Source organism: Pantherophis guttatus, chromosome 14 (assembly GCF_059756535.1).
Source record: "Pantherophis guttatus breed Tessera chromosome 14, ASM5975653v1, whole genome shotgun sequence".
NCBI lineage: Eukaryota > Metazoa > Chordata > Lepidosauria > Squamata > Colubridae > Pantherophis > Pantherophis guttatus.
Genome location: NC_142076.1, coordinates 4,999,810 through 5,019,951, shown reverse-complemented (window position 1 = coordinate 5,019,951; position 20,142 = coordinate 4,999,810). Strand labels below are relative to the sequence as shown.

The 20,142-nt window shown below is 35.8% G+C and overlaps 1 protein-coding gene and 1 long non-coding RNA gene across 2 annotated transcripts in view; one reads left to right on the top strand and one right to left on the bottom strand.

Moving 5' to 3' along the window:
* MEIOB (meiosis specific with OB-fold) overlaps positions 1 to 20,142 on the bottom strand; it is a 28,833-nt gene that overhangs the window by 942 nt on the left and 7,749 nt on the right. Inside the window, exons 3-13 of the mRNA XM_060685295.2 lie at positions 15,526 to 15,583; positions 12,350 to 12,481; positions 10,558 to 10,630; positions 7,681 to 7,867; positions 6,498 to 6,598; positions 4,604 to 4,656; positions 4,407 to 4,502; positions 3,897 to 4,001; positions 2,511 to 2,664; positions 1,956 to 2,148; positions 1,086 to 1,172 (exon numbers count right to left, since the gene is read on the bottom strand). Coding sequence (XP_060541278.1) covers positions 1,086 to 1,172; positions 1,956 to 2,148; positions 2,511 to 2,664; positions 3,897 to 4,001; positions 4,407 to 4,502; positions 4,604 to 4,656; positions 6,498 to 6,598; positions 7,681 to 7,867; positions 10,558 to 10,630; positions 12,350 to 12,481; positions 15,526 to 15,583 — 1,239 coding nt within the window. The remainder of the gene's footprint in view (positions 1 to 1,085; positions 1,173 to 1,955; positions 2,149 to 2,510; positions 2,665 to 3,896; positions 4,002 to 4,406; positions 4,503 to 4,603; positions 4,657 to 6,497; positions 6,599 to 7,680; positions 7,868 to 10,557; positions 10,631 to 12,349; positions 12,482 to 15,525; positions 15,584 to 20,142) is intronic.
* On the top strand, positions 6,044 to 7,994 carry LOC148112090 (uncharacterized). Its single transcript, XR_015729854.1, has 2 exons — positions 6,044 to 6,174; positions 6,995 to 7,994. It is a non-coding gene; the product is annotated as an uncharacterized LOC148112090 (long non-coding RNA).

The window sequence follows — 20,142 nt, the reverse complement described above, 5'->3', positions numbered from 1 at the left end:
GTAAACATTCTGTACTGTGTTGTTTAGAAAAATCTTTGTTTTTTTTTTTAAGTTTCTGGATACTGTGTTTCAAAATATTGTAGACATGACTTTCTTGCAGATCAAACTTTTTCATTCAGTGGGAGAAACTGATCATAGATTTTGAGACGTTAGTAGACCGGTCAAGTTGTGAGAAATAGTAGTATCTTTAGGAATATATTATTGTGTAATTATATTCATAATAATGTGGAATCACAGCTGATGTTGGCTCTCCTATGCATCAAATCTCTTCCCAAGAATTTAGGATGTCATACAGAGAGTCTTCCACTTACAAATATTTGTTTAGTGACTGTTCAAAGTTACAACACCACTGAAAAAAATGAGTTATGACCATTTTTCACATGACCGTTGCAGTATCCCCATGGTCATGTGATCAAAATTTGGATGCTTGGCAACTGGTTCACATTTAGGATGGTTACAGTCCCAGGGTCATGTGATCTTTTTTTACGACCTTCTGACAAGCAAAGTCAATGAGGAAGCCAGATAACCATGTTATTAACTTAATAATTGTAGCAATTCACTTAACAATTATGGCAAGAAAGGTTGTAAAACCGGGCAAAACTAAGTTAACAGTCTTGCTTAGCAATGGAAATTTTGGGCTCAGTTGTGGTCATAAGTCGAGGACTACCTGTGCTGGAACATGATAATTTTTACAGATGTTTCAGTGAATCATTTTGGTGACTGATGTTTTTTTTTTATAATGTTGTGCAATCTTCTTGCACAAACTGAGTATATGATCTACTGTTTTCTCTGCTTTGCACAATCTGCATTTTGATGATTTTATGATGATGATGATTACTCTATTATTAGATAAATACAAACTCAAAGCAGCAAACATATTTAATATTCCTGCCTCATTTTTCCCCATAATAACCTGCATGAAGTGGGATTGGGCTGAGAGAGAGTGAATGGCCTACCCAGCTGGCTTTCATAGCTAAAGAAAGCCTAGAATTCAGTCTTCTAGTTTCTAGATCAACTTCTTAATCACTACACCTAACTGGCTCTTCCATATTTTATCATGCTTTATTATTATTTATTATACCTACCTTAAAGTAAATTTTGCTTCTTTCTAGAAGGAATTGCCATTTTAATGTTGTCTTTTGTGTCTCTGTCAGAGCTTGAAATTCTTGGACCTAGTGGAGTGATCACAGATCAGTTTGTTAAAACTACACGTAGGTCTGCTATCAAACATAATTCAACAATAAAATGTTCATCTCCAGAATGTGGTATAATGATCAGAAAGCTAAATTTTCTGCAGGGCAAATAACGCAGTAAATGCAATGTTCATAATTTGTCTGGAAAGAAAATACATTAAATTGAATCAAAATTATTAAACATCTATCTGTAATTATCACTTCAATATAAACGCTACCTCAGGAATAAATTATTTATATCCAATTCATTGCTATAAAATGGTCATAATATATGTGAAGCAAAACTCTTTGTATCCTGCCTTTATTATTTTTAGAAATTGGGAACATATCCAACACACCTTTGTCTATTTCCCCAACAACAACCCTGTGAGGTAGGTTGGGCTGAGACAGAGTGACTAGCCCAAAGTTACCCAGCTGGTTTTCATGGCTAAGGCCAGACTGGAATTCCCGAGCTTTCTAATCTGGTGCCTTAACCACTAGGCTAAACTGACTCTAATGAAATCTTTTGATATCTAACTTGTGATAACTAATAGTAGTGCCTTTTGATTTCGTAAGAGTTTAGTAAATTTAAGCTGGAATAGCTTTTAATTGAATGGTGCCCAATTCATTAAATGCTGCAGATTTACAAGCCTTTTGGTATCCACAAATTCCCATCATCTGAATTGGCCTCAAACATTGATGAGAGATTCCAGGATTTTTACTGGCATAACAAACCTAAAAGAATAAATTCAGGAAGTAGAAAACTGTTTCCTATGTTCTTACCGTGTGACCTAAAGTTTCTTCGGCTATTGTATCTGAGAGACTGCAAAAGTGAAGAGTTCCTGTATGGTCAGTTAGGTCAACTAGTAAATCAAAGCTGGCAAACATTGGCACAGTGTCAGCATCTAAGGAGTTAGTGCTGCTACAAAAAGAACATGTATTTGTCTTTTCATTGATAACATAGTGGCATTTAACACTACAAGGAAAAAAAAAGGAAACATATTAATAGGTATAGTTAACTGATTTTCAAATGGATTTTTCTGTTATAGCTTTTTCCCCCCTTCAAATTAAGGGGACTGATGATTGGAAAGCGGTTTGACAATTGAATCCATAATCAAAGGAGATAGTAGACTTCGCTGAATAGATTAAAGCAGAAGCGGGGGAACCATCTGGCAGGCATGTTTTAATTAGGCTTACTGCACTGAGCAGGGGGTTAGATTGCAGGGCCTAAAGAGTTTGTTTCAGGGTACAAATTCAATGGTTTTCCAGGCTAATTTGAAACTGAGAAGAGAATAAATGTCCACAATGCTACCCAGTTTCCCTTAATGAGGTGCTTACCACCTGTTTCGTATTACTTTACTTGCTTCATTATCAATATTCAATGTAGAAATGTAGGCAAAAATAATGCCATAAAATGGTTCTGGTTTTCCTTCATTTTGCAAAGTTTTCATCTTTAATTGTTCCACTGTATAAACATCAACTATTGTCTGCACTATAGATAAAAAATGAAAAAAAAGCACATCTGAAAACAACAGAACTTAGACTAAAGTCTAAGACTCAAATATGAATAGTTCATTCTGCAAAGCCAGGTGGCTTTAAGGACAGCGTGATGTTATTTATTTATTTATTTGTTAGATTTTTATCCTGCCTTTATTACCTTATAAATAACTCAAGGCAGGGAACATACATAATACACCTTCCTCCTCTTATCTTCCCCACAACAACCACCCTGTGAGGTGGGCTGGGCTGGGCTGAGAGAGAGAGACTGGCCCCAAATCACCTGGCTTTCATGTAGAACTCAAGTCTCCTGATTTCTAACTCACCACTTTAACCACTACACCAAACTGGTTCTCTAAATGACCCCCAAATTCCTAAAATAAGCAAATAATGTACTAACCATGATTTATAAACCACAGTGGCTAGATTCATATATCATACAAGTAGTCCTCAACTTATGACCACAATTGAGCCCAAAATTTCTGTTGCTGACACATTTAAGTGAGTTTTTTCCCATTTACGTTGTTTCTTGCCTCAGTTGTTAAATGAATCCCTGCAGTTGACAAAGTTAGTAACTCGATTGTTAAGTGAATCTGGTTTCCCCATTGATTTGCTTGTCAGAAAGTCACAAAAGGGGATCACATGACCTTGAGACACAGCCACGGTCATAAGTATGAACCAGTTGCCAAGCATCTGAATTTTGATCACATGATCATGGGGATAGCTGCAAAGGATGTAACTGAAATACGGGTCATAAGTTGCTTTTTTTAGTGCCTTTGTAACTTTGGTCATTAAATGAACTGTGCTAAGTCGAAGATTACCTGTACTAAGCCATTATGGGTTAGCATGTTGTGTGATTTAGGAAACTTCCACATATTTCAGTGGATATTACAATTGTTTTCTCATTTGTGAATATAACCAGAATTGTTATTTTTATATGAATCTGGTTTCCCAGATTGGCCTAACCTTGTATTCATTAGCCAATACTATAGGGCTGAATATATCTCTGTATTATTCTTCATTTTAAAACTATTATTTCTCCAATTTGTGTGCCTTATCCTCGCAAAACATGATTTATTTATTTTTTTCATAAATAGATAAAATAGTTGTTTAAGCAAAGTTCCAGTCAGTTATAAGGCATGGCTACTCTTTAAAAGACAGAATTGACAACTAAGATCTCAATCATCATGTTAAAAACAGACTATCGGTATTTAAAAGAACACTCACAATTTATGGAGTCTGATCTCCACTGATCTATCATTTCATCATCCAAGTCTAACATTTCTGGACTTTGTCTTATAAATTTGAATAAAATATTGGCTTCCGCTGTATCTTGAAAAAAATATTTTTCAATATAATATTAATACAAGTAAATAAGTGCAATGCCACAATATATCATAAGAATTTTAGATGAAAGTTTTATAAATGAGGCTATACATGATTGGGGAACAGAGTCATTATAACTTCAAACTTATAAAATGGCCATATAAGGAAAAAATAAGGCTGAGCAGGAGATTTCTATTAAATTTGCTTTCTTAAAAAAAAAAAAAGTTGGAGGTCAAATCCTTGAATAGTATATGCATAGCTACAATTTTTTATGATACGTTATTTATACTTATAGAGAGTTTTATTTCAGATCCAAACCATTGACTTTAAATTCCCAACCTTCTGTTCATTAAAAGGACTAGAATAAGGCATTTATGATACTTTAAACAGAACTTAAGAACAATTACTTACCAGGGTTAATAGTAATGATGGTCTTTGAGATTACAGTTGCAATCATACGGTTTCTAAATTTGTCAAAGTTTATTCTTATATCAGATGCAAATATTACTAAGAATAGAAAATACAGTGTGTTTTGTTATCCCAGGCAAACTTTAGATACTTTAGATAAAATCTGGTAATGTTTGTGAAAAATGAAAAAAAAATGATACCTGTTTCTTGGGGTACCCAGCTCTGTGCAAACTGGATAGATTCATTGTCCCAGCTGGAGAAAATAATAGCATTAGGTTAATATAAATAAATGCTTATTTATTTAAAATTTTTATGAGTGTATATTATTAGAGAAGTATTCAAATATCAAAAGCATGTAAGCATATACATATTTAAAACTAGTAAAAAAAAGAAAAGAAAAACAAACTAAATACTTGATAAGATGTTTCTCTCCTACCACTCTTTCTAAAAATTGCACTATTAGGAGCTATCCTATTAAATGAATTCCAGAGCAAATGGAAAGATCCTTTCTTTTATCTTCCCACATGCATCTGGTATGGGAAGATGCCCTTATTACTCAATAGGTAGAAGTTTTCATATGGGAAGACACAGCCAGACAGGTTAGATTTAAGAGGTTCAAAATATTAGGGCTGTACAGCACTTTGGATATGCTTTTAAAAAGATGTTTCTGAACATATGGAAGACATGAATACAGTACATATCTGGATCTGTTTAAAACACTGATAGGCAGGTGATACGTTTATGTCTCCATATGTTCTGAAGCCCCTTTTTGGAATTGAATCTGAAGTTCTCCACAGACCTCAAAAAACCCAGAAAGTGTAAGGCTAGTGAACTGTCAGCTAAATGCATTTGAAGACTGAAGTAATTGGTCATGCTAATAGCAAATAGCATAGAATGCACATGTTCTTTGTCTCTCCAGGCTGCATCTTTTGCTCACATTTTCCTAAAATGTTAATCTCAATTATCTACCTTGTTGTAAGCCCTGGTACCGTAGATAGAACAAACCAGGAAATAGGAGGAGAAATAAGAATAGAGTCATAAGGCTGGAAGGAAACTTGGAGGTCTACTAGTTCAACCCTCTGAGCAAAGCAGGAATCCTTATTCCATCCTGTACAAATGGTTGTCCTGTCCTTTCTTAAAAATCTCCAACAATGGAGCACCCACAACTCCAGGAGTCAAGCTGTTCCACTGACTAATTGCAGACTAGAGCTACTTTTATTGAGATGGCCTGTAAGAGAATCTTGCAAGTCTGTGCTGGGTCTCCCACACTTCTTCTTATTCTCCAGTGAATCAGGGAGGCATCAACCTTTATTTCACTCCTCTGCTCACAACAGAATCCCTTATGCTGCCAGGCTTGAAATTTTGGGTTTAGACAACTTAGAACTACGCCGCCTTCGGTCTGACCTAAGCGGAGTACACAAAATTATCTGCCACAGCGTCCTACCTGTCAATGACTTCTTCAGCTTCAACTGCAATAATACACGGGCAAACAATAGATACAAACTCAAGGTAAACTGCTCCAAACTCAATTGCAGAAAATATGACTTCAGCAACAGAGTGGTCAATGCCTGGAATGCACTACCTGACTCTGTGGTTACTTTCCCAAACCCCCATAAAAAAACAAAACAAAACAAAACAAAACAAAACAAAACAAAACAAAACAAAACAAAACAAAACAAAATAAACCTGAGCTATTTTTGAATGTTATCTCTTTTTTCCAGGACTACAACACCCTTTGTCTTGCTAAAATTTCTTGCATATTTCCATTGAGGTAAGTTTCCTTACTTTTTATACATATATGTGAACAATAGAATTAAAACCCTTTTTTTCACATTTAAAAGCCTACAGATGCAGGAACTTCTCTTTAGAGAGTTCTGGATGCAGAACTTTTCCTGATGGGTTAACACAAATGAAAGGTGATTCTATATTCAAAGCTCTTAAGAAACCTATGCCTTAATGAATCCTCTATTTCACAAAGGTGACACAACTAACAGGGTTTGGTTAGTGATTATAGTATGCATTTATACCCATTGTTGCTTCAGATTTTTGTATTCCTTCATATATAGCTGAATTATGGCTTCAACCAGTGCTTACCATATCATTGTAAAGGAAGACTCGCTGTCATCGTACAGCCTTACTTCACACCTGTGGCCTTTACGCCTGTCTGAAGTAGCAAAATATTTTGGTTCACCAACCTTTGTAAAGGGAAAAAAAAGAAAAAGATCTTGATCATAAGATCTATATCTGTTTTGTTAAATAAAACTGTTCATGTTACCACTATTCAAACTTAAACCCATTTCAGCAGAAATTAAGTTATAGAAGCACTGATTATAATTGCAGTGTGTAGGTGGATAAATGTAGAGTTTATTCTTCTCAGAAAGTCACAACCTTCTGAGAACAACTTAACAAATTGTGGGATATTATCAAATTGTGGAATATTGCTATAGGAAGTGAAGTGTTCTCATTTCACTTTGTCACTTATAAAACAATAAGAATTCCTATAGAATTTGTTAGCAATTCTTATTACTAAATAGTAATTCTTATTACAAAGAAGTATTAATGGTTAACTCGCTGGTTTGATACTATCATAGATGAACATCCAACAACTGATGGAAGACTTCCGGGCCTACAGGAAGTTCGGGAAGGCTGGAAATGGGCCCGTTTTCAGCCTCCAGAGCCTGGGGAGGCCATTTCACCCTCCCGGAGGCTCGAGGAAAGCCTCCGGAGCCTGGGGAGGGCAAAAATCCCCCCCCTGCCATGGTGCAGGAGGCCAACTAGGCCACGCCCACCGTGGTGACGCCCACCCAGCAACCGGGCAGAGAACCTCTTGCTAAAATTTTTGAAGCCCACCCCTGAGCTTATGTATTTTTCAGTATGGTTTGTGCAGAAGAGTTTACATGGATTATGCAGGAACAGGAGGATAAAGGTACAAGGGTGAGATTCAACTTAATTTGAATACTGCATTTAGCATTAATACTTAACCTCATGATTACTAATTAACCTATGCAGAAATTTTAAATAAACCTTTAGTACCTTACTGAGGCTGCATCTTAAATCCATGACGGTTTTATAGAATATTGTTTATAAAATATTTGACTGATGTTATTCATTAACCTTTCTTAGTGCTAAATTAAGCCAAGGGGCTGCTGAGTAACACATTAGGTCCTCCTCCCAGCTCTTCTATGACCCAATAAATTCTTATCTATACAGAAATCCATTACATTTTTCAGGCTATAATGTGAGCTCTCTTTGATTTGTTACAGTTGGCATGATTTACCGATTTAACAGCAGCAAGAACATTGATTATTTTCCCATCCAGGCTTTGTCCATTGGCCACAATATCCCCCAATGAGTAAAAATCTTGAGGGTTCTTTACAGGTAGATGTAACAGAGACAGCAGTCCGGTGTCTGCTTCGTAGATTCTGACCACAGAATGATTCTCACTAAGCAATAGTTTGTAACTGCTGACAAGTGGGCACATAATATTTTACAACTTTTAAATACATATGCATTGTTCTGGTTGCATCAAACTTTTTATATCTGAATACTGTATGAGTGACAGATTAAACCATTACAAATAGCAATTGTCAATTACTTTTTCTGATCTCTAAATTTATTTTGACATATTCAAAACTTTTTAAAAAAATATTGGGAGCAGATTGTCCTTTACACTGTAGTTAAGCTATGTAACAAAGGTAAGCCTATCATATATGATGAACAAAAATCTCATCAGAATTTTTACAGCCCATATATGTTATGAAATGCATCTTTTAGAAGTACCCATTGTAGTTACCAACTGATGATTCTTTAGGCTGCAGTTCTGTACCCTAGATACAAACCCAATGAAATGAACTACTGCAGGGACCCTGGCCACCGTCTCCCAAAACTTAACTCAAGATTTAAATCCCAACATTTCTTTAAGCCTTTGTGGACCTCCTGTGATGACACCGTGCCCCCTTCCAGGGTCCGAAGGCCACAGGTTGAGAGCCACTGAACTACTGTATTCAACTTCCTGATTTGCCTACCAGGCCATTCACTGTGAAGAAGGTAACATAAGCTAGAATAGAATAGGATAGGATAGGATAGGATAGGATAGGATAGGATAGGATAGGATAGGATAGGATAGGATAGGATAGAATAGAATAGAATAGAATAGAATAGAATAGAATAGAATAGAATAGAATAGAACAGAATAGAATTCTTTATTAGCCAAGTGTGATTGGACACACAAGGAATTTGTCTTGGTGCGTACGCTCTCAGTGTACATAAAAGAAAAGATACATTCATCAAGAATCATAAGGTACAACACTTAATGATAGTCATAGGGTACAAATAAGCAATCAGGAAACAATATCAATATAAATCGTAAGGATACAAGCAACGAAGTTACAGTCATACAGCCATAAGTGGAAGGAGATGGGTGGTGGGAACGATGAAAAAATTAATAGCTACTGATTGCCTTAGAACAAAGCAAAACAAAACAAAACAATTCTTCCAATCCTATTGTAGATGATAATTAGGATATTTTTTTTAAACATTTATTAACATCAAGGTAATTTACTGAGGTACTGCATAAATATGGCCATGAATTCACAACATGTAAAGGACATAAAACAAAGAATAACAGTTGGAAGGGAGGAGCGAGGTCTTCTAGTCCAACACTCAAGTAGGAGACGCTACATCATTTTGGACAAATGATTGCCCTATCTCATCTTGAAAACCTCCAGTGATGGAGCACCCACAACTTCTGAAGTCAAGCCGTTCCAGTGATTAATTGTTCTCAGTGTCAGAAAAATTCTCCTTAATTCTAGGTTGGATGTCTCTTTAATGGTCCTCCACCCATTATTGTGTGTCCTGCCCTCAAGTGCTTTGGAGAATAGGTTGGCCTGCTTCTGCTTTGGCTATATTTTATGTCTATTTTCTGGATATGGAAAATTACTATTACTTTACTATTTTTGGATAGAGATAAAAGATGAATATAGGTAAGTGCACTATTCAAGATTTTGTCTTATGAATGGCAAGTTTTGCTCGCAGTGCTTTGCAGGAAAAATGCTTCTACAACATTTTGTTACCACAATAAAGAAAAAAAAATCTCTGTACATTGATTTGGATATTAATTACATTAATCCAATAAACCAGAAGCCAAAATAATTATACTGTACAGTGTGCCTGTTATGATATGTGCAATATTGGAGAATCCAAGACCTCAGTGCCTTCCGCCGTGCCCTTAAAACCCACTTTTTCCAACAAGCCGGGCTGGCTTAGGAAGAAATTTTTAAAAATTTTTAAAGGTTTAATTGGTTTGTGGTTTTTTAAATTTTGGGCCAAATTTATATAGATTTTAATTGTTTTTAATATTTGTATTTCATGTTTTTAATTTTGGCTGTGCACCGCCCTGAGTCCTCAGGGAGAAGGGCGGTATATAAATTGAAAAATAAAATAAAAAATAAAAATAAATAAATAAATATTCATCTAGAATATTTTCCCTAGCTTGTATACAGGTAATCTTCGAGTAATGACCACAATTGAGCCCAAAATTTATGTTGCTAGGTGAAATATTTGTTAAGTGGGTTTTGCCCCATTTTGCGACTTTTCTTGCCACATTTATTAAGTAAAGCATTGCATTTGTTAAGTTAGTCACACGGTTGTTAAGCGAATTTTGCTTCCCCATTGGCTTTGCTTGTCAGAAAGTTGCAGAAGCTGATCAAATGCCCCCGGGAGACTGCAACTGTCATAAAGATGAACCAGTTGCCAATCTTCTGAATTTTGATCATGGGACCATAGGAAATGCTGCAACGGACATAACTGTGAAAAACGGTCATAAGTCACTTTTTTCCAGGGCCGTTGTAACTTTGAATGGTCACTAAATGAACTGTTGTAAGTCGAGGACTACCTGTATAATTCTTGATAAACGTATCTTTTATTTTATGTACACTGAGAGCATATGCACCAAGACAAATTCCTTGTGTGTCCAATCACACTTGGCTAATAAAGAATTCTATTCTATTCTATTCTATTCTATTCTATTCTATTCTATTCTATTCTATTCTATTCTATTCTATTCTATTCTAACTGTGCAGTCATAATCCTCTGCATCTTCTGATCACAATAATCTATCTATTCCAACCACATGAATTCTATTTTTTTCATTTACCTTGTTGTAGTAGGGTTGAACTTTTCTTCTTTTTCTACCTCTTTTGTCTGTACTAGAGGATTTTCAATTATGACTGTGATTTAAAAAATTCAAACGACAGTTTACAAGTGGGCCGATATACCTACAAACCAGTCCTAGGATTTGTCATATAAGCAGAATCTACAGAGTGAATTATTTGAATTATTTTCAATCCAAACAAAATGGTTAGTAAAAGAAAATAAAAGAAGTAAGCTGTACAACACTTCATAACATCTGGCATACGTATCTCCTGCCTGCAACACCCCAACGTCTTACATCAAACATATCTTTTTCCAAGATTACACTGCACATGCAAAAGGCAGCTGGCTTATCCTGGAAAGATGCTGTACCTTTAATGATATGCAGATACATGCTGCATAGTATCTTTTTACTTTGGAATACAAAATAATGTACAAGGTAAAAAGCAGCATGATTAAAGTATAGGCTTTTTAATTGTATATGCTTTTTAGAAATACTTAAAATTTAATTTACTTTACTAATTTCTGTCCACCAGTAACCTTGCACAGATTGTACCATTTAAATCAGGAATGGGTGATCTGTGACTTTTATCTACTCTTCACCCAATATGGAGCCTCTGCAATATGGGGCAGCCCTACCCAGGCTTTTCTTAGGCTCATATCAGCTATCAACAGTATTGAAAAAAATATTTTTATTATCAGTATTAGGGCAGTAATATTAATAAAGGTTATTTCTGGCTGATCCTTGAACAACTAAAATGATTCAGGTTGGGGTAATAATTCTTAATTTCCCCTTCTAGTAATTCCAACGCAAATAAAATTTGGTAAGGAGAGAGATCTTCGAACAATCCCATCCTCAAATATCTGCCTACTCTTGAGAAACTGGCTGTTTTTTTCTGGATTAAGTTTATCTCTCCTGGTTTAATTGTTCAAGTGAAAGAGAGAGAAAAATAATAAAGATGCTGTGGAACCAGGCTTAACTCCTGGTGGTTACATCCATGCAGTTTTCTTAGCCACAACAAGGATGTGATTTGCCATTTGTGCCATTGGTGCCATTTGTCATTTTCTTTTTAAAAAAATTTATTTCAGTCTAGCCTATAGCTCTGGGATTCTGTTGTAGAATTCAAGTATTAACTAGATCTAGCCTGGCTTAGGTTTTTGTGACCAGTGAAGGTAAACTAGGTGTGGAATAGCTTTTATTTGACCGTATAGAAAATTAGGAAGAGCTGGCAGTGATCTTAATATATACATAAAATAATTACCAGAAATAATAAAAAATAGTAATATTAAATTATATTTTAAGTCTCCAGGCTCGCATGATAAAATTTTATTGAGAAGCACTGGGGATGTTTTAAAGATTCATTTATTCTAGTGAAAATAATTAAATGAAAGAAAGGCTGTGCAACATATAATAAATACCATGTATGTATTTTATTCAAAAATAATTCCCATTGTGTCAATGGGAATTAACTAGACTATTCCCACATTCACTGTAGGGGATAACTCCAATTACTTTTATACTTATGAAACATTTTAGAAGAGTAAAAACATAGTACAACGATCTAAGAAGGAATATGGGAAATTACGTTCTAATTTTTTATGTCTTCATGACATCTTCACTAACAAGAATATGTGAATATAACTTCTTTCAATTAGTCTAACTGAAAAAAAATTGGTTCCAGTTAAATAGGTCTGTAATTCCTTGAAGAAAAACACCCTAAGATCACCGCCACATTATACTGATTTAAGAAAGAGAAAAACATATTGAAATATGTTCAGAATAAATTCCAGCTTACCACAATCACCAAGTCTAAAGGTTTCTGAAAGTGATTTAATATAGTCCTCTCTTCCCCAGGAATTCACATTTATGAACCATGATGGGGAATCACGAATGGTAAAACAAAAAGTATATCGTTCTGATCCAATATCTGCAGAGAGGGGTATATTTAGGAACGCTATTTAAAATTTGAATTTGGTGTGAGATACATAATATAATATATAGATGATATTTTGTCTGCTATTACAAAACTTAAACCATGCTATGAATAATGGTTTTGAATCAAACTGAGGTCTGGGGCCTGACATCTGTAGCAGACACTGGTTGTTTGTGTGAACTGTCAGCACTTCAGTTTCAGAGGCCCATTCCGTTATATATAAATACATAGTATATCAGGAAACAGGGAAATTAAGATACAAGCAGCAGCAGCAAAGAAGAAATGCTACATAGGTAGTCCTCAACATACGACCACAATTGAGCCCAACATTTATGTTGCCAAATGAGAAATTTGTTCAGTGAGCTTTGCTCTATTTTACGACTTTTCTTGCCACATTGGTTAAGTGAATCACTGCCACTGTTACATTAGTAACACACATGTCAAGGGAATCTGGTTTTCCTATTGAATTTGCTTGTCAGAAGGTTGCAAAAGAGAATCACATGACCCTGGGACACTGCAACCATCATAAATATGAGTCAATCGCCAAGCGTTTGAATGTAAACCACATGACCATGGGAATGCTGCAATGGTATATAAGTGTGAAACATGGTCATAAGTCACTTTTTTCAGTACCGTTGTTAACTTTGAACAGTCACTAAGCAAACTGTTATAAATTGAGGACTACCTGTACTATAAATGTTGATGGATGAGGAATTACAATGCAAATATTGCAGAGCAATCTCATTCATACCACTAGAGGTCACCATAATTTTTAAACTTTCTCTGGAATGAGAAGAAAAAGTTTAGGAAAAGAAACTAGTGTGAACTTTAGTATTGAATCTCCTAATGAATAAAATGTTTTCCTTATGTTCATTGCTTCAAAAATAGGGACAGGCCCAATGCCTTTCTCTATTATTATTACTAAGGAACAGGTATGTATCAGTGGTGAAATCCAAAGTTTTTTACTATCAGTCCTGTGGGCGTGGCTTGGTGGATGTGGCAGGGGAAGGATACTGCAAAATCTCCATTCCCACCCCACTCTAGGGAAAGGATATTGCAAAATCCCCATTCCCACCCCACTCTAGGGGAAGGATATTGCAAAATCCCCATTCCCATCCCACTCTGGGGCCAGCCAGAGGTGGTATTTGCCAGTTCTCTGAACTGCTCAAAATTTCCGCTACCGGTTCTCCAGAACCTGTGAGAACCTGTTGGATTTCATCCCTGGTATGTATCCTTAAGAATATTGAGAGGCACGTCAACAAAAATGACAGTTATGGGGGAAACTTGTTCCCGTAAGTTGAATTTCTTATCACCAGTTGAATACAGTAGAATCCATACGGTTGAAAGGGATCTTGGAGACCTTCTAGTCCAACCCCTTCCCCAAGGCAAGAGACATTATTCCATCTCAGACAAATTGTCCATTCCAGCAATGGAGCACTCATAACTCTGATAGGAAGGCCGTTCCACTGATTAATTGTTCTCATCGTCAAGGAAATTTATCATTATTTCTGGGTTGGATCTCCTTCTGACAGTTTTCCACCCATTGATTCTTGTCCTACCTTCAGGTGCATCAGAGAATAAGTTGACCCCTACCTTTCTGTAGCAGCCCCTCATGTACCAGAAGACAGCTATCATGTTATCCCTAATCCTTCTTTGTTAGGCTACACCAGTGGTGGGTTTCAAAATTTTTTACTACCAGTTCTGTGGGTGGGGCTTGGTGGGTGTGGCATGGCTTGGTGGGCGTGGCTTGGTGGGCGTGGCAGGGGAAGGATACTGTAAAATCCCCATTTCCTACCAATCAGCTGGGACTTGGGAGGTAGAGAATAGATGGGGGCAGGGCCAGTCAGAATTTTTACTACCGGTTCTCCAAACTACTCAAAATTTCCACTACCGGTTCTCCAGAACCTGTCAGAACCTGCTGAAACCCACCTCTGGGCTACACCTAACTCCTTTCACATTTCATCATATAGTTTAGCCTTTACACTCCTTATTATCTTTGTTGCTCTTCTCTGAATTCTTCCTCAGCATCTTATTTTGTATCTTGGTGACCAGAATTTGACACAGTATTCCAAGTGTGGCCTCACTAGTATAATATAGGAGGAGCCGTGGTGGCGCAGTGGTTAGAATGCAGTACTTCCGGCCAGTGGTGGGTTGCTATTGGTTCGTCCCGGTTCGGGAGAACCAGTAGCAGCGGCGGTGGGAGTCTCCACCCACCTGCCCGGACGTCATGAAAAATGCTCTGCGCATGTGCAGAAGCGCCACGCGCTTGCAAAGCGCTGTGCGCACCTGCATGCTCCCAATAGCGAACCGGTAGTGAAGAAAATTGAAACCCACTACTGCTTCAGGCTACTCCTGCTGATTGCCAGCTGCCAGCAGTTTGGCAGTTCGATCTTGACCAGCTCAAGATTGACTCAGCCTCCCATCCTTCCAAGATCGGTAAAATGAGTACCCAGATTGTTAGGGGCAATACGCTGACTCTGTAAACTGCTTAGAGAGGGCTATAAATCACTATAAATCACTTAGATATAAGTCTAAGTGCCCTTCCTTCCTTCCTTCCTTCCTTCCTTCCTTCCTTCCTTCCTTCCTTCCTTCCTTCCTTCCCTCCCTCCCTCCCTCCTTCCTTCCTTCCTTTCTTCCTTCCTTCCTGTTAGAATGCAGTATTGCAGGCTAATTCTGCTGATTGCCAGCAATTTGATCCTGAGCAACTCAGGGTTAACTCAGACTTTCATCCTTCTGAGGTTGATAAAATGAGGACCCAGATTGTTAGGGGCATTAGGCTGACTCTGTAAACTGCTTAGAGTGGGTTGTAAAGCGCTGTGAAGCGGTATATAAGTCTAAGTGCTATTGCTATAGAGTGGTACTATCACTTCTCATGATCTTATATAACTTGTGCAAAGTGTACCTGTGAAATAGGTATTGTCATTTCAACATAGTTTGTACAGAAAAGATTGCACCAGATATTTTTTTAATTAGTCAAAACACTGACAGAAAGATAGAGCCTGGGAAACTGAGAATAAGATACTTAAAAACCACTTTACTTTTTCTGTCCGGAAAGCCTTTGGCATCTGTTTTCCCAATCACCACACCAATTATACTCTAAGGAGAGAAAAAAAAGAGATTGCAGAATATATACATCAAATACAGATGTACAGGATGGATTTCTTTTCACAGACTCTATATTCCTTCATTAATTAAAAACATGTTTTAACTATTTTAACATACTTGACAAAAACATTAATTTATTAACAGAAATCATTCTTGCAATATACAAAAAGATGTGTGAGAAATAATAAGGGATATTATTATTATGAATAATAAGAATAGTAATATAAGGAACCCTTTTAATGGTAGTGAATGAATAACAGAAATGATGATGGCACTAATTAGGAGGGGAGGGACTGTGTCCACTTAATAAAGGCTTGTAGTTTTTTGTACATTCCAGGAAGTAATGGTGGGTGGTCCTAATTCTTCACATGTTTAATATAACTCACATTTTATTTTGCCTCCATGAGCTCTCAAGAATGGATTATTTCAAGGACCAACTTCCTATTATATTCAAGCATGTGTAAATCAACCAAAAAACCCCATATCTTTCTAAGTAAAAGCAGCTTCTAAGCATGCATGTGTGAACAGTTGAATATCCAAATTAGAGGAACAACATTCCTGTTTTCATTTAAGAGTTATAGCTATTCTGAGCTTCAGTTATTTAATCAATTTTTACTTTGTTGTCCAGCTTCAGAAGGATTCGTTTAAGTAAATATATGCAGTTGTTACGAGTAGATCATGGAAATAAACCGTTTCAAAGAATTTAAACAATCAATAATTTTATTTCTCTTAATTTCCAGCACTGGAAAACACAATTAACAAGTACTGAAAAACAGTCTCTTAAATTTCTGTGATCATTTTAGTCACTAGGTGGGGCAAGAAAACAATTCCTCCATTTATCTGGATGAGTTCATTCAGAGTATCTGTGTAATAAAATATAATTTCCTCAAAGTATCCCAAAATTTGCTTTTTAAAACATATTCTATTAATCTACGTTCAAAACATTTTTAGTTTCCTACTCACAGTAATTTAATTAGATGGCAACATATCCTGTGCATAATTCTATTGATAATAAAAGAACTGGTTCCTGGAATCCAAAATGTCATTTAATGCCTTAGGACTTACAACAGTATTTACTTCAAAGACTTCTTAAATTTTATCTTTAGAAAATTATTTAGTCTCTTTTAAGCAAGCAAAATCCCATAATTCAAAATTAAAAGCATGAGATCTATTCCTAAATCTTTTGTATATATCTTTAATTTTGAGTGAATTATTCCCAAATGTGTACAATTGGGATTGTAGCCACACTGTTCAGCTAATCAAGGGGAAAAGAAAAAACTTCTGTGTCCATTTGCCAAACAACTCTTTGTTATTTTTCTTTTCTGTCTTCAAGTAACATTATTTAGAGTACTGGATACAATATTTGCATAATTTAAAACAGTGACTTAGTGACCCAGTTATATATTGTTTCTTTGAAGTAATGCTTTACAATGTAGTTTTCTGGAGCTAGTTGTTTACTTTTAAGGAAACACATACATTTACACATACCCCTATCTAACTATTTGCTACTAACTTCCTAAAAGATGAATCTCTTAATGCTTGACAAATAAACCAATTTTTTACAGACTGAAAGCAAGATTTGTTTACTAAGTCAAATGACAAAAAAATAGGTTCTGGCTCAGTTCTTTTTCTAATACTTAATCTCTTCTCATTGCTGTAAAATAAATAAACCCTTCTGGACAAATATAGCTGACCCATGAGTTAATACTTTGGAAATGTTTCTGTGATTATAATGTATAATTATAATGTATAATGTATAATGTATAATATAACCCAGGCTGGAAACCAGGAAACTGTGAATTCTAGTTCCGCCTTAGGCATGAAAATCAGCTAGGTGACTTTGGGCCAATAACTCTCTCTCAGCCCAACCCACTTCACAGGATTGTTGTTGTTGGAAAAATATAAAAAGGAAGGAGTATTAGCTTATGCTCACTACCTTGAATTATTTATAAACACAGTAAAGGTGGGATAAAAATAAAAATTAACTTTATAAAAACTATGGTTGAATATCATTTAAATTTTGTTAGGAGGAAATTGCTGATCTGATTTTGTGTTACATCAACAAAGGATTCGTGCTGATAGTATGCAAGTGATTTGGGGTTCCATAAAAAGTGAAAAGTTTAAATAGTCCTCAGATAGGACAATTACTTCCTTTCTACAGAAGCAATTATTTATGTTAACAGTGAGACGGAAATAAAGATGAATTATGCAAAACAATGAAATTTTGAGTTTACAAATAAACCAGGAAAATGGTTGGCATATGAGCTGCACAAAGAAAAACAAAAGAAAGTGATACTAATGTTACCAGAAGGAAACATTGTAAAAACAGATAATGCAAATACCCAGGAAGTGTTTCACCACTATTATTCTATGATTATATAAATAGAATTTACCAAAGAATCAGTAATTTTGAATGTACCTGTAAGAATAAGAGAAGTTTGTAAAATTATTAAAAAGACTAAAATCACAAAGGCATCTGGCCCAGATGGTCTGCCAACATATTATGTTTTGAGGAATAAATTTTACAACCTTAACAACAAACAATGGATATTTATTTTACAGAATAGAAAGATTCCTGACACTTGGAAAGAAGCAAATACAGTGTTCATATGTAAAGAATCCCAGGACCTGACTTTAACAAGAAATTATCAACCAGTATCTTTCTTGAATCATGACTATAAGTTGTTTAAAATGATTTTGGATGAATGGTTGAAAATAATTTTATAGGACTTTATTCATGAAGATCAATGTGAGTTTTTATCTAAAGGAAAATTACAAGATAATATTAGAAATATATTGAATATTGGATGTATTGGATATTTGGATCAACATAATGAAAAGTAAACTGCACTGATTTTCTTAGATGCAACTAACATCTTTGATAGTTTTAACTGAATTTTCTTCTTTAGAGTTCTGGAAGGTATGAATTTTGGAGATAATTTTATTAAATACATAAGATTGATTTTTACCCCATAAAAAGCCCAAATAATTGTTAATGGAGAATTAACAAACAAAAAAAAACTTTGTGAGATTCAAAAAAGAAGACAAAAATATTTGCTGTCTCCACTCTTGTTCATTTTAGTTATCCAGATAACAGAACAGAGTCATAAGATGAGAGAATAGTGGAAATAAAAAATTAAAAACAAACTTGTAAGGGTGTTTGTCAATGACCTGGCTATAGTGTTTGGAGGATCCATTAGAGACATTAACAGGAAAATTAAATGACTTGGTTTGCTGGTAAGTTTTAAGATTAATAATTGGAAGATGAAGATATTAACAATCTAAAAAGATTGAGAAAAAAGTAAAATAATTGGGTATTATTAAATAGATTTTAAAAACCATTTTATTAGGTTTAGTGCCATACTGAGAATATGGAATAGATGTATATTCAGGTTGTGCTCAAAAATACATTTCACAGAAGAGAAACAAAAGGCAAAGACAAACGGTTAACACACCAGAATCATTGTAGAATCACCAAAGGGAACTATAAAATTAAGCCAAGATAGAAACTAATGACAGGATATAGTTATCAATGGTTTTTCCATTTACAGTTATTAGAAAGATTTAAAATGGATTAAAAGACTTATGGTATGAAGCAAAGTAAGACAGAATTTGAAATGCAATTTCATACTGATTAGGAACATGTGATTACTAAAATATATGAACTTTTATTGAAATTTAAAATGGAACAACAGGTTAAACATGTATGACAAAGTGGGCTAAGAATTTTGGTTATAATATACAGATGGCTCAATGGGAAAATATGTGGTCAAAAGGGTTGAAATTCCGAGACTTCCGGTTTCCTTGTCTTCGGCGACGGCGGCGCTCTTTGAAGCTCCGCCAGCCCCGCCGCCTGTAGAGCCGCTTCGAGACGAAGAAGCGGCTCGAAAACTTCTAAATCCACAGGATTGAAGAAGGAGAGATCGCAGGGCACAGGTTGAGCCCCTGTAACCCCCCAGGGAAGTTTCTGGGGAGAGAACAGGCGTGGCTCCCTCCCAACCTGCTGGAACTCCGGGCGACGTGGGACGATTCTGCTTTTGCAGAACAAGCCGGCTGCAGGAAACTTAAAGCGAAAGAACCAGTTTTAATAAACAGTGAAACTACCTGAATCCTGAAATTTGGAAACGCAAGTATTAGCACTTTGTTGACTTTTCAATCTGAGAAAATGCGAATAAGTGAAAGTGCTTTGAAAAAATATGGCGCCTAGCTTCAGAGTTAACGAGCCAGCGAGTGTGGATTGGTGAAGTTACTTTGTTTTGCTACAAAGTTTCCAAGTTGCTACTAAGCTGCCTTGCTTGTTATAAGAGAAATAACTGGGAAATTTTTTCCCTTTTCAATATTGGACTTTGCTTTATTTTAACCCTTGTTTGATCAAATCTGGGGGACTTTTTTAGAAGTCTTTGTGCAGGAGGGAAAGGAAAAGGAACTTCCCTCTTTAGAAAAACTAGATCACGAGCCAGGATGGCTTCAAAGAAGCAGGAAGGGAAGGCATTAGGGGGGGGATCCCCCACACACAAACATCAAACGCAACTTCCCCCTGCTCAACAGCT